Source organism: Chanos chanos, chromosome 3 (genome assembly GCF_902362185.1).
Source record: "Chanos chanos chromosome 3, fChaCha1.1, whole genome shotgun sequence".
Classification (NCBI taxonomy): Eukaryota; Metazoa; Chordata; class Actinopteri; order Gonorynchiformes; family Chanidae; genus Chanos; species Chanos chanos.
In genome coordinates, this window is record NC_044497.1 from 31,146,203 (window position 1) to 31,159,721 (window position 13,519).

At 45.8% G+C, this 13,519-nt stretch overlaps 1 protein-coding gene across 2 annotated transcripts in view; it reads right to left on the reverse strand.

Moving 5' to 3' along the window:
• Positions 1–5,635: 5,635 nt before the first annotated feature.
• The window catches only part of rerea (arginine-glutamic acid dipeptide (RE) repeats a), a 34,687-nt gene continuing 26,803 nt past the window's right edge, over positions 5,636–13,519 (reverse strand). Inside the window, exons 8-17 of one of the 2 annotated variants that reach the window (XM_030767422.1) lie at positions 13,102–13,194; positions 12,041–12,240; positions 11,676–11,837; positions 11,120–11,233; positions 9,326–10,716; positions 8,270–8,492; positions 7,432–8,152; positions 6,503–6,643; positions 6,187–6,367; positions 5,636–5,899 (exon numbers count right to left, since the gene is read on the reverse strand). In XM_030767422.1, coding sequence (XP_030623282.1) covers positions 5,866–5,899; positions 6,187–6,367; positions 6,503–6,643; positions 7,432–8,152; positions 8,270–8,492; positions 9,326–10,716; positions 11,120–11,233; positions 11,676–11,837; positions 12,041–12,240; positions 13,102–13,194 — 3,260 coding nt within the window. In that variant the 3' untranslated portion in view covers positions 5,636–5,865. Of the gene's footprint in view, positions 5,900–6,186; positions 6,368–6,502; positions 6,674–7,431; positions 8,153–8,269; positions 8,493–9,325; positions 10,717–11,119; positions 11,234–11,675; positions 11,838–12,040; positions 12,241–13,101; positions 13,195–13,519 lie in introns of both variants that reach the window. The other variant, XM_030767423.1, reaches the window with a different exon arrangement.

Sequence of the window (13,519 nt, forward strand, 5' to 3'; positions counted from 1 at the left end):
TGAGCGTCCACACTTAAACCGTATTCTTCTCTCAGACGGGGAGGTGGAGACAAAGAACAGCTCATTACCGTGTTAGGAGTGCATTGGTGTTCCTGTCTCCTTCAAGATGGACGTCAGGAAAGGGACGATTCTAGCCCACCCCCCCGTCTCGAAGCGAAGGTTTGAGTGAGGAGGTGCAGGATCTTGTCATGATATGCCAAATTCCACTGCTTTCCAATTTCCTGTCTCCCTTTCCTTTGAGAGTGCTTTTGACCGCAAAGAAAATAAACCGACCAAGTGACAATAACCTAGACAGAGTTTCGATCCGTCCTTTCTGGCTATCATCGGCAGGTCTATGCTTAAGAAAGAAAAGCAACACTAGATACAGGAGCAAATTTTTCAACATTTTTATTTTGAGCAATTTTTTTCTTTCCTTTTTTCCTCTGTCACCATGTAAGAGAACTCCTTACCCCTAACACGCACACACTCTTTCCATATTCTTATAATTAAAGCTCAGATGCTTTACCTGGAGTGTCCTTGTGCTTTTGATAAATATATAATCAGGGACTTAGAACATGGCACATAATTACAAGGCCGGGAGAAGCAGTGAGAAGTAGGAGGGCTGGGGAAAGGAAATGAGTTGGGTGGTTAAGTCTGCACAAGCTTAGACATGACTGCTCATCACAGGCATGTTCTTCTCACTCTATGAAAAATAAATTACCTGTTTAAAACAAGCATCACGGCCTCATTGCTGTGAAGAAGGCTGCAATTAAAACAGTTGATTGCACCAGTCAGTATGAGTAGATAAAGAAACAATTTTTTTGTGCATCCTATTTCAGTTTAATTTTGGACAGAGCACTATGAAATTCTACATATGTCTTGTTATCAATTCTACGTGCACATTGATGTAACAGTTGTGTGTGTGTGTGAGAGATTGTTAGTCCTACGCAGACACGGTGCAGGAGGGATGTAATGTGTTGACTCTCCACTGTTGAGTCAAACAGCTCGCAGGCACAACCCACAGTCACATGTCAGTCTCGTAGAGCAGGCCTCCAAATGGCATTCCACAAGCACTAACCTATTCATCTGTCTGCCTCTCAGCCTCCAACTGCTCCACTCCGCTCAGAAAAAAAAACATTTTCACACTTCATTAATCACTGTGACTACTTCCCTTCACTAACACAGACTGTATCATTTTTGATAGTATTTGTTTAATAAAAAGAAAAGAGATGATATAATTTAAATTGGTTGAAACATCTGAAGTCACTTGCTGGGTTTTTAAGTAGCATTTGACCTAAACCTCAAACAAGCTGAAAAGATGGCAGATACTGAACTAAAAACTGCTTTTTTTTTTTCTTTTTTTTATCGATGCTCAGTCTCTGGTTATTCACTGATGAGATTTCACCTCACAAGCAATTTCTTCTTTTTTTTTACGGCACCAGCAGTGTCCCTTTAGATATTAAACACAGCTCCGCTACAGGGCAGACAAGACAGAACCCGTGGAAGAAACAAGCTACCTTTCCGACTGAGCAAGCTCATAGCATGGAGGCTATAGGCTGACACAGGGTATAAATCTCATGTGATCACTGGTCCGTACGGAGAGAGAAGGAAGAGACACAATGTCCTGGATCTTTTTTTTTTTTTTTTTTTTTTTAAATAGGGTCTAGACAATGCCTGTCTCTCACCACAGAGATTTTTCACATTCAAACTTGGAAAAATGTTCATGACCTTGGGCATGTAAATGTAGAGAGCTTTGGTCTATGGTGAGGAGATGTATGTAATACTCTACCAAAATAGATAGGCCATAAAACTAGTGTGGCCAAACAATGCTGTGTTTTCATAGTCTGATTGTACTGAAGTGAAATCCTGTTTGATTTTCCACTATCTGTTAGCACAGGCTGTGCTCTATAAACATGTATGGATAGGCTCGCTTATGTTAAGCCGACTACAGACTAAATTAACCTTTAGTCGAGAGTAATGAAAAGTACATTTCACACAGTAGGATTAATGTCTTAACTGAGCTTAGGCAAGTTTTTAAAATGCATTTCAGCATAGACAAATTTGACTTCATGTAAATTAGAATAAGGCAGCAAAGAAGCTGTGTTCCCAAAATGTATTTCACTTAAAAAAAAAAAATGCATTAGTCAAGTCTATGCCAATTTTAATGTGACCAACCAATATTATTTCTTAAATGGAGAGTACAGGATTTTATTCCATTATCTTGAATCAAATGATTTTTCTCCTTTGACTGAAATTTTCATCCCCACATCACAATCACTCTATGTCGTGATGGTGCAAGATAAAAATAAAAAATGTCAAATGCAAATAATTATTCAGTCTACAAGTTGTACAGTGACTGAGCCTGGAAACCCAACCCGTACGTGGGATGCGCTAGCCGCAAAGACGGCACAGCTTAGAGGACGAAGGATTCACAGCTAAGTGATTAAGCCCGGCCCTGCAGAGTGTATGGCATTGATGTTTGTCATCTAATTGCCTCTTGTTGGAGATTCGCCCAGCACAGGGTGACATGCTGCTACATCTCCTCACAAAGCTCATGTCACATGATTGCTCGAGACATCACACAGAGGGAGAGAGCTCGATGTCGCCGCGGTGAGTCCAGTACTAAGCGTCAACCCTGACAGCACTCGGCAGCAACGGACTCCCCACACCCCCCCCCCGACGCCGACCGAACAGGCTTCATCAAAGCCCGCCGACCCACCGCGCCGCCGGCTGACGTTCTGGAGGAAGGATAATGAAGACAGGAGCCCCCTGCTCCCATCCTGCTGCCCCTCCCCACATGGGTGGTCTCCTACGCACGGATAAGCCTGTGTGTCAAGGCTCAGTGCAGGTCGAGAAGTGCAGCTTTGTAAATCATTCTCTCTATCTGTGCTGTCTAAGCATGACATAAAACACTACACCTTTCAGGATTGTGGGCTACAGCAAACATACGGGCAGGGTCGTTCACTCTAACAAACACTCTGCCAAAAAGAAACAGTCACACTTTAGTAGACGCCTGCTCATATCAATGTTTGTGGTACATATTTTCGACCCTATTACTATATACAAATGTAAGGATGATTAAATGGAGAAATATCATTATAGAGCTTCAACTAAGATGTAATCTGAAAGCAATGTCTGACTAGTAATTGAGGTAATTCATTGATACCTGCCAAATCATTGTAAATAACAAATTTGTGATTCGAAGCATAAAATAACCGTTCTCAACCATACTGCTAACAACATGAGTATTCAGCTGCACCATAACAAAAAACTGATAGTAACTAGAAATCAGGTTGTCTTGTGGTGTAACTTAGTTTTATTTTAATTCCACAAATTTTTCAAAAAAATTACAAAATACTCAAATGGAGAGAACACAGGACTCACAATTTTTTCTTAATTATTTCTACTTTTTGTTTACATTGTGTCATCCCATGGCGACTACTAATATATACAATAAGCTTCAAGATACCAGTATATATAAATCTTAGCAGTCAGAATGTACATTCTGCTATTGCCGCTTTGAAACAAGAAGCTAAACCATTGACAACACTTAACATCAAAGGTTTGAGACACGCGAGAGGGACATAGGAGGGAATGACAAATAAAGCAAAGGAAAATGCTGGATACACCATAGAGACAGACAGGCAGATGGTAGAGTCCAAGTGAGGGATGTGACTGATTGACTTGGGGATTTTTTTTTTTCCAGCAAAATCGCATTTTGATGCATGGCAATTCCAGATTAAGTTAAGAGAAAGACAAATTTGCATCTGCTTTCAAATTTGCTCAACTTTCAACAATATCAATATTCATCAGCTCAAACTGAACTGTTTAACATGACGATATCAAATGGTGGGATCCAAAAACCACCATGCAGCAATGGCTAAGAACATTTTTTGGCATTAAAAAAAGAATTGTTGGTGTGTATGTCACTGAAACAGAGTGGCCATGATGAACGTCAGAATGATCCAAAGTGGTCTGACAAAAAACAAACAAAACAAAAACCCCACTGTGTGTGTAACAGTCAACAATGTCAGTGCCCCAAATGGCAGCGGGAGGCTGAGCATCATGGGAAATGTAGTCTCAGGAATGCAGAGAAAATTGGAGTGGCAATGCTTATCTTGACTATAGCAAACACACAGATACACACTGAGACAAATGCGCACGCGCGCACGCACCCACGCATGCACGCACACACACACACACACACACACACATACACACATACACACAGACATGCTGGTCCAAGCTCTTAACCTTTCTTTAAGTAACGATCAGGTCATTCTAACATCACAGTGTATATGGTACTGCGAGTTATTACAGTAAATCTCTAAAATGACAGCATGAAACCCAGCTACCTGTGGGATGAAGTGCAACATGACAGAAGTAGTGAAGGAGAGAAATGCTGAACTGCCATCTTTTTCCATTAGCACCCACTGACATGTATTTAAAAAAAAACAAACAAACAAAAAAAAAAAAGAGTACAAGCACACATAGGAAAAAAAACAACAAAACAAAACGTAGTTATATTATAACTATTAAGCTGTCTTCTGCAGCATCATTGCGAAACTACAGTAAAAACAAGATTCATTTTGCATTATCCATTTTTAAGTACTTTCAAATAACACATTAAGGAACTGAGGTGTGTTTTTTTTTTCTTTTCTTTTCTTTTTTTTTTAGCATACAGAAATATAAAAAAAGGTCCAGGATTTTAAGCATTGTTAATTCACTGCATTTTAAATCCAATTTGAGTTCAATGACGTATGAGCGTTTTGTGGTTTTTCAGTGCAATGTAGTCTTTATAGGGGCTTGGTGTGTGTGCGCGCTCTGAAGCAAACACACAGCTCTCCTCTTCAAGTGTCTCAAATCTTCAACTCAACATGTTGAGTTTCAATATAAAGCAAAATGAAAACTGCAGTGATGGTCAAGTTGTGAGTGCGTATGTGTGTGTTTATGCGTATGTGTGTATGTCAGTGATGGTCAAGTTGTGAGTGCGTATGTGTGTGTGTGTTTATGCGTATGTGTGTATGTCAGTGATGGTCAAGTTGTGAGTGTGTATGTGTGTGTGTTTATGCGTATGTGTTTATGTCAGTGATGGTCTAAATGACAAAAAAAAAAGAAGCCTCATTTGAAGTGAAGAGCATTCAGACTGTAATCTGGTACCATTCTCCCAGTAACCTCGTTTTGTGGACTGTAACCACCTCTGAAACCGATATCTGCTCAAATAATGCCAACTCTCTCCCCTCTGAAACAAGGGATGATGCCTCACAACTGTTATATACTGGAGCTCTAACAACTTGGTTAAGAATCCACACCTAATAATAATTATAATAATAATAATTATATGTATATATATATATACTATTTACAGACTCAAAAAAATGCCATGCTGCAGCTTTTCCTTAAAATTATGAAAACCTCCTACAATGTATTAAAATAAACATTGAATTTAAGATAGCACTTTTCCAATATAATGGCCAAACCATTCAGTTCCTCTTTTTTTTTTTCTTTTCCATAAGCACAGTGACAAAGTGTCTTGTATTTATTTTCTAGCACCTACAAAAGACGCTGGGGAAGCTTCTTAGAGGAGTTTTCATGCAGGAGAGTCACAATCAGTCTGTGGACACTGTCACTATGCTATATACCAAACGGTCAATTTCTTAAAAAAAAAAAAAAAAAACAAAAACAAAAAAAGAAAAAATATAATTGTTCATAACGGTAAAGAAAACTGACAACAACAACAAAAAAAAGTCTTCAGATGATCTTCCTTTCTGTTTCCTTTGTTTTTGCAAAGTGAAAATGTTTGAGGGACGTGTCAGGGCTCCTCTCTGTGACTGGTCTAGTACGACTTCCTGTGTCCTGCTGAACTCTGTGAGTTGTCTCGGCCACTCACAGCTGCTTATCGCTCTCTTTCTTCAACCGGCTGAAAAACAAGAAGATAAGCTTGTCAGAACGCGATCAGCAAGGAATGCAAACACTATAATTCAAACAGGAGAGAAGAGATGATTTCTCCAAAGGCCGTATGAGTGCGTGTTAAAGTTACTAACAACGGGGAGGACGCTTTTATGGGAAGGATAACCTTACTGTCTTCAACACGAAGCACTACGGAGCTGAAGAACTGTTAGGGGGGGGTAGGCGTGCAGCCAAGTGAGTGTGAGACTCTGTCTCAGGTTGTGTAGTGCCTTGCTGTGCAGGGGCTGGAGCACTGACCTGTAGTAGTCCTCTTGCCCAGGCAGAGGTCCTCCATGCATGTGGTGGTGTCCATGCAGCCACTGCTGCTCCATGGCCAGCCGCTGCAGCTCTGCAGACTGCGCATGCATGGCCTGCAGTTGATGCGCTGCTGACATGGTCGGAGGCAAACCTCCAGGCAGGTCTCTGGGGTATGGAGTGCCTGTAAAACAAAAAACAGGAGCCGACTGAAAACTCGCTGACCTACCTGTTTCTATTTAAACAGAAACAAAGAAAAGGAAACCCCGTAAACAGTTTTGAGAACACAGTGCGTGTTGAGGGTGGTAACGTGACTCACCAAACACAGGGTGTCTGAGCATCTCGTGTTCATGGGGTGGCTGTCCCAGCAGAGGGTTGGGGATGGCTCCAGGCGGGTACGGGAAACGGGCCAGATGTGGTCCGGCAGCCAGCGGGTCAACTAACGGGTGGGCCCCAGAACCTGGGGGACACACAAGACATTCACCACCACCTTCTGCGTGTCAGTGTGTTTTTGTAAAGGTACACAGATATTATACAGTACTGACACACTTCAGCGTGTCAGTATACAGATATTATACAGTACTGACACACTTCAGCGTGTCAGTATACAGATATTATACAGCACAGACACACTTATGTGTGTCAGTACACAAATATTATACAGTACAGACACACTTGTGCGTGTCAGTACACAGATATTATACAGTACAGACACACTTGTGCGTGTCAGTACACAGATATTATACAGTACAGACACACTTGTGCGTGTCAGTACACAGATATTATACAGTACAGACACACTTGTGCGTGTCAGTACACAGATATTATACAGTACAGACACACCTGTGCGTGTCAGTACACAGATATTATACAGTACAGACACACTTGTGTGTGTCAGTACACAGATATTATGCAGTACAGACACACTTATGTGTGTCAGTACACAGATATTATACAGTACAGACATACTTTTGTGTGTCAGTGTGTTTTCATAAAGGTACACAGATATTATACAGTACAAACTCAGTATTCACCACACTGACACTAATATCCATTATCAATCATTTTAATTAATGAAGCTCTTTTAATCCTTTTTACTCCCATTTTCCTCCTTGCATACATTTTCTCATATATCTTTCCAAGTGATAAACCTGAATCAAATTGCTAAGTTTGATATTTTCCTCAGTAAACTGTCGTTAGCTTAGCTGCCACAGTTAACACACAGCTGAATATCGGAGTTTCTTTTACCTTGGTGCAGAGGATCCTGTTGATGCAGGTGGAGGTGCGAGTGGATGTGCGAGTGCTGGTGGTGGTGCGGTGTGACGTTGAACATCTGCAGTCGGGCGATGGGATCGTTGGCCACCGACGCCATCCTCTCCGCGTGCAGCCTCTCGGCGGCCAGGCGCTCAGGGTACGTCATCTCCGGTCGCAGCTGAGGCCCGGCCAGCGCCAGCCGTTCCCGCTCCAGCGGGTTCAGACCCGGGTGGAAGGAGGCGAAGGGGTGCGGACCTGCCATGGGGGGCAGGCCGATGGCTCCGTGCCTGGCAAAGTGCTCCATGGGGTTCGCCGAGGGGTGCAGGCCGTCCAGTTCGGGTGGCTTGACCTCGAAGCCCGGCTTCATTCTCTCTCTCAGCTCCCTCTCGCGGATCTCCCTCTCTCGCATCTCCCGCTCTCGCAGCTCCCTCTCTCGCATGCCGGGGTCGGCGTTGTACAGGCCCGGCATGTGGTAGGCCAGCAGGGGATCGGTGGGGTTGAGTGAGACGAAGAAGGGGTGGTTGCGGTTGGTGGGGGACATGACGTGGGGTCGAGCGTACTCGCTGAGGGTGCGCAGGGCGGGCGTGTCGGGGCCGATGTAGGGCGGCACGGCGGCGATGGTGGTGGGAGGAGGGTCGAAGGACGCCCGCATGTGGGCGGAGCCCGCCAGCTGAGGCTCGCCCATTCGACCTTCGTGGGAAGAGCTGGATGCTTTCTGTGAGGGCGCAGAAAAGATTTCGTTTCAAAAAAGGGGTTGTCGGGACAAACATTTTTTTAGCTTGTAGAGATGCAAATACAGGAAATGAATGAATTCAAAAAGAAGAACACTCACAGCGGCTCTCTCAGCCTCTTTCTCTCTTTCCCGTTCCCTTTCCCTCTCTTTCTCTCGCTCCCTCTCTTTTTCTTTCTCTTCCCGTGCTTTCTGCTCTGCTTCCCTCTTAGCCTTCTCCAGAGCTTCCTCCCGTTTCTTCGCCAGCTTGGACGCTGCCAGAGGAGTGAAGTACAGATCTGTCCTGGCACATGTATTGTAGCCTCGGTCCAGATGTTTATAGAAACTGAAACAACAAACAATAGGACAATGATTCATATAACATACTTTGCAGAGCACTCATCTCATTTAACAAACAAACATTTGTGGGTGAAAAAAAACCAAAACACAGTACCAAACGTACTTTTCATCACATGAAATCCAGGCTTTAATAAAATCAGACTGAATTAACCGAGAAATGGTAAAGTAGCAGGCCGTGGATCTGCTGTTTCCTCTATGACCATGTAAAAACCAATACAATTAGTTAGGCCAAAATAAATAACCTTTGGCGTGTCAGCTCATTATTCTATACTAAAGCCACTCCATCGGTCTTTTCATTGCCGCTGCCATAATGAGATTGTCCCTAGGTGCATTAAGCAGCTCATTGCTATTCAAAGGCAGTATGTGCAGCACTTAGAGACAGAGCCACAGTGGGCCTAACATGACATATTCCCATTCTGACGGAGCCATTCACTCTAATGATGCAGTCATTAATCTCAGCTCCAGCCAGGCCTGATGACTACAAGTGCCACAGTGTAAGTGAAGATAAGGCTAATCCCTGCTCATAATAGAGGTTTTGTCTGCAGACATTACAATTTTAATCTTCACCAAGGCTATTTCATGTCAATTTGCAAAACCTTTGTACTTTATTGACTTTAATCTAAGCTTAGATTCCAGAGAGCGGTCGGTGAAGTAAATGTGCTTTAATGTGAAACGCTTTATGATCAATTTCTATTGGCGCTACCAAGTTGCGGCAAGACAGAATGAAAAGAGAGTCACGTGGGGGGGGGGGGCTTTGTGAGTTGGGTGTTTAAAGAACTCCGTATGAATCTGGGTTAAGTAAGGTGTTGGGTGACATACCGTGCTGACTGGCTGGCGTGGCTGGGGGTGTTGACGACAGTGGGCTCTGGTGAGGGGCTCCTCTGAGGAGGTGGTGGGCTTTCGGGTTCCTCTGCCTCGTCCAGAGGCTCCTCTTTAATCTGGACCGGGGGCACAGTGGAGGGTCCGGGGCAAGGGGTGCTGACGGACGCCGGTAGCGGCATCGAGATGGAGGAGGAAGGCGGCGGCGGCAGGCTGGCCATGGAGCCCGCCGTGGAGGGGGTGGCGGAGGAAGCGGGGATAACAGGTGAGCTCCCCGGGATGAAGGGATGAGGAGGGAAGGCCGACTGGGAGGGCGCTGCGTGCGAGGAGGCGGATGGAGGAAGAGGCGGAGCCGGAGGTGGTGCGTGGCCGCCTGAGGCAGGGAGATTTTGGGATTGTGTGAGCACGGGAGGCTGAGCCGGCGGAGGCTGCAGCTGTTGGCTTTGAGGCATGAGCTGTAGCGGAGGCGGATGGGCGGAGGGCGGGTGGTGCGTGGAGAGCGAACTGAGGGGTTTCAAGGCTGGCGGCGGGGGCAAGTTGGAAGGCATTGTTGGGAAGGGAGGGGCCGAGAGATGCGGAGGATGCTTGTGCGACTGGGGGTTTGGCATCTGTGGGATGGGGGTGGTGGGTGGAGGTTTGATGTGGGGCATGGACATGGGCGCCGGTGGCAGGGGCTGCTCGCGTGGGGGCTGCCCGCTGCTCTGTGAGGAGGACTGGGACTGGGATGGGGGCGTGTGGGGCTGCTGCTGGGACAGAGAGGACGTTTGGGATTGGCTGGAGAGGGGCGAAGGGGGAACCTGAGACTGTGCCAGAGGGAAAGGCTGTTGTGGGATGGGGTGAGGGTGATGGGACGGCCCTGCCTGGACAGGGTGACCCATAGGAGGCACAGGGCAGTGGAGTGGAGGCTGTAGCGGTTGGGCACCTGCCTGGGAAGGAGGTGGAGGTTGAGGCATACCCTGCATAGGTGAATGGGGTGAGGGAAGCCTTTGTGGGTGCAGGGAAGCTCCTGACTGGATGAGGGAGTGCGGCCCCGCCTGCGGTAACTGCTGAGGGGGCATGGAGGTGGGCGGGACAGAAGGAGACACTTGGGACGACAGAGACGGTGCTCCTGACGTGGCAGGGGTGGAGGTTGTGGTGGAGGTCTGGGGCAAAGCCCCTGTCTGGCACTGAATAACTGGAGGGTGCTGGCCCTGAAGGACCTGCTGCTGAGCGGACGAGTCCGAGTCGCTCTCGTTGTCCCGCGGGCTGGGGATGCTGGGGGACGAGCTGCGGTTGTCCTGGTCAATGTCCTTGGGGTCGCTGCTGCCCTCGTCATTCACGCTGCGACCGTCCGAGCTCTCACCTTCACCCTCACCCTCGCACTCCGAGGGCGAGTCAGGCCGACTCAGCTCCTGAGGGAGAAAGGAGAGAGTGAGGTCGGTGACCTGGTCTCCAGCCCCCTGTTCATTAAGGGATGTCCAGCAGCACAACAGGGATTAGGAAGACTAATAAACTAAACAAAATACCAGAACCCATTCCAGGGCATTTATCTCCGCCAAGAGAACACACACCCTTATCGCAAGATAGCACAAACAAAACTGAGTAAATGCACCTCCAGTCATGGCCCTGAGGCAGCGAGAGCTCTAATGACATGCTCTGGAGATGACAGGACCTTTTACAGTGGATACTGTGGCATGTCTGTGCAGTTTTGGTGTACTATGCAATGTGAACTAACAGGGAGATGAGAATACTGGTAGAGCGCAGTAAAAACTGGGTGCAGACAGAGAACTGATGACCGTAGTTAATGACGCTCACCTGAGTCTTTGATTTCTTAGCACTGGCTCTTTCAGGCTCATCTGTGTCTGAGGCTGCTTTCTCTCTTTGACGTTTGGCACTCTTCATGGGTGATGGAGCCTCCTCTTTAATCTTCTGATATAACAAAACAATATTAATGTCACTCCTACTCACAGGCCCATGCTATAAAAGTACGTAATCATAATTAAGAAAATAATTTAACTTAAGCTCCTCTGCTAAGTACTGAAAGGCAGGTTGAATGGCATTTTTAAGAGTCTCCATCCTTTAGGAAGCCTCCCCCTCAGTGTTCAGTGTTTAATATGAGTAGCTCAGTGATCAGTGTTCAATATGAGCAGCTCAGTGTTCAGTTAATATGAGTAGCTCAGTGTTCAGTGTTTACAATGTGCAGCTCAGTGATCAGTGTTTAATATGAGTAGCTCAGTGATCAGTGTTTAATATGAGTAGCTCAGTGATCAGTGTTTAATATGAGTAGCTCAGTGTTTAATATGAGTAGCTCAGTGTTTAATATGAGTAGCTCAGTGTTCAGTGTTTTAGTATGTGCGGCATACACACTAACCTTGCTGGGTTTCTTCATAGTGTCAGTCTTGCTGTCAGTACTGGATGTGCTGGCAGCACTGGGGGAGGTGCGACCGCTGGACCGCAGGTCCTCATTGGTCGGCGAGGCTCTGCCATCTGGGCTGGCTGTCTGCTTCTTACGACCACTTCGTAGCGTCGACATCTGAACCAAATGGGGAGATAACAGCGAAAATTCACAAATGGCTCCATGGAAAAATGTTGACACCATACTAATACAGGCTACACATGCAGTGGTGAGTCTACAGTGGGAGCAATGGGACCTACACCAACTAATAAAACTGACTGATCAAAGCCTTTGGCAATTACAGACCATTAAACGTGCGGAGACAGTCGGAGAGGGCTTACCGAGCCGCGATTCCGTCGGGTCCTCATGCTATGCTTCCCGCTGAGTCCATCCTCTTCCTCTTTGACAGGTTTGAACATAAACGGCGGAGGGTCCACCGGTTTCTCGATGGGCGGCAGCTCGCCGTACTTCTTAAAGTGAATCCGGCAGTCAGTGCACAGCAGGATGTTCTCGCGGCCCCCGTGGTGCCAGTCCTTAGAGGCTACAAACACATTTACAGCTCCAGATGAGTTCTGGCTCACACAAGGACAAAAGCGGCCGCGCCGAAGGAAGCCGACTGGAAACCTCCCCTCCCCTCCCGACTCATTTCTCTACAGTTACGAGCGGCGGAGGCAGCGACGGAGTCGCGGACGTCAAACGTCTCGCGCTTCTCCGAGCTGAGGCACACTTAAGAGGCGGCAATGAAAGCCTGTACCAGATGGGAAACCAATATGAGGACCAACTGCGTCCAACAAGTCAGGAGGTTTAATGAGGCAAAGAACAAATGAGTAAGTGTCAGGTTTGATCAAATTAGCAAATGCCATCTTCTGATGTCCATCTGCCAAAAGAGGGACTCAGTGAACAACACAGTTCCTTCACACAGTCAGCCATCTCCTGCCCTGCTGAGGGGATCATTATTGTTCTGAAGGTCCTGCAATGTTAGGGCAGTTGTTTGGTCTCCACCTGTCTCCTGCCATTACTATTATGGCATAACGCCACAAAGCCTGGCAACTGGGCGCTGGGCTTTGCTAGTGCTCCTGAAGACAAGCTAATGTTTCACTGATACTATTATGATGCGAGTACACATTTAAATTAGCTGGCTGCATTACCCAGCTGTTCGTTCAAACACTTTTTTTTTTCTTCCCTTGTAGTGTAAATTTAAACATTTACATTCAGAGAACCATGTTGACAGGATGAAAAAAAAAAACTGTGACATGGCAATGATTTGATTTAAAGATATGTTAGTAATTATGCATTTCAGTGACATTTAATGTGAGGTGAAATACTGATACTGTACAATATTTAACATTACTGCTTAAGCGTTGGTCAGGATCAAGTATAAAAATGTGAACTGATGTCTTACTGGTGGTGAAACAGTGTCGACAGGCGTATCCCTTCAGCTCCTGCTCACTGTCCTCACTGTCAAAGTCATCTTCACTGGCCGAGCTTAAGTCCACTGTCAAGGAGAGAGAATCAGCAAAAGTGGGTTAAAACGATTGCGACACCTACGATAACATCTACGTCTTTCTTTGGGTTTTTTTTTTAATAACAAAGCAGTGAGATGAATTAGGACATTATCAGCTGTGTTGAAGCAGATAAGCATAGCACATGTAATTAGCCTTCTCCCGGTTCTGCTTTCTCTCGGATCAGAGGTTTTTAGTGTTTATGTTTGAGAATAACAGTACCTTGGTGGTCTGAAATGCCATGTTAGTGCTGGGAGGTTTAGATACCATGTCTGCTTGTGACAGACCCTGTTTTTTTTTTTAAGTCTCTACAGGGAG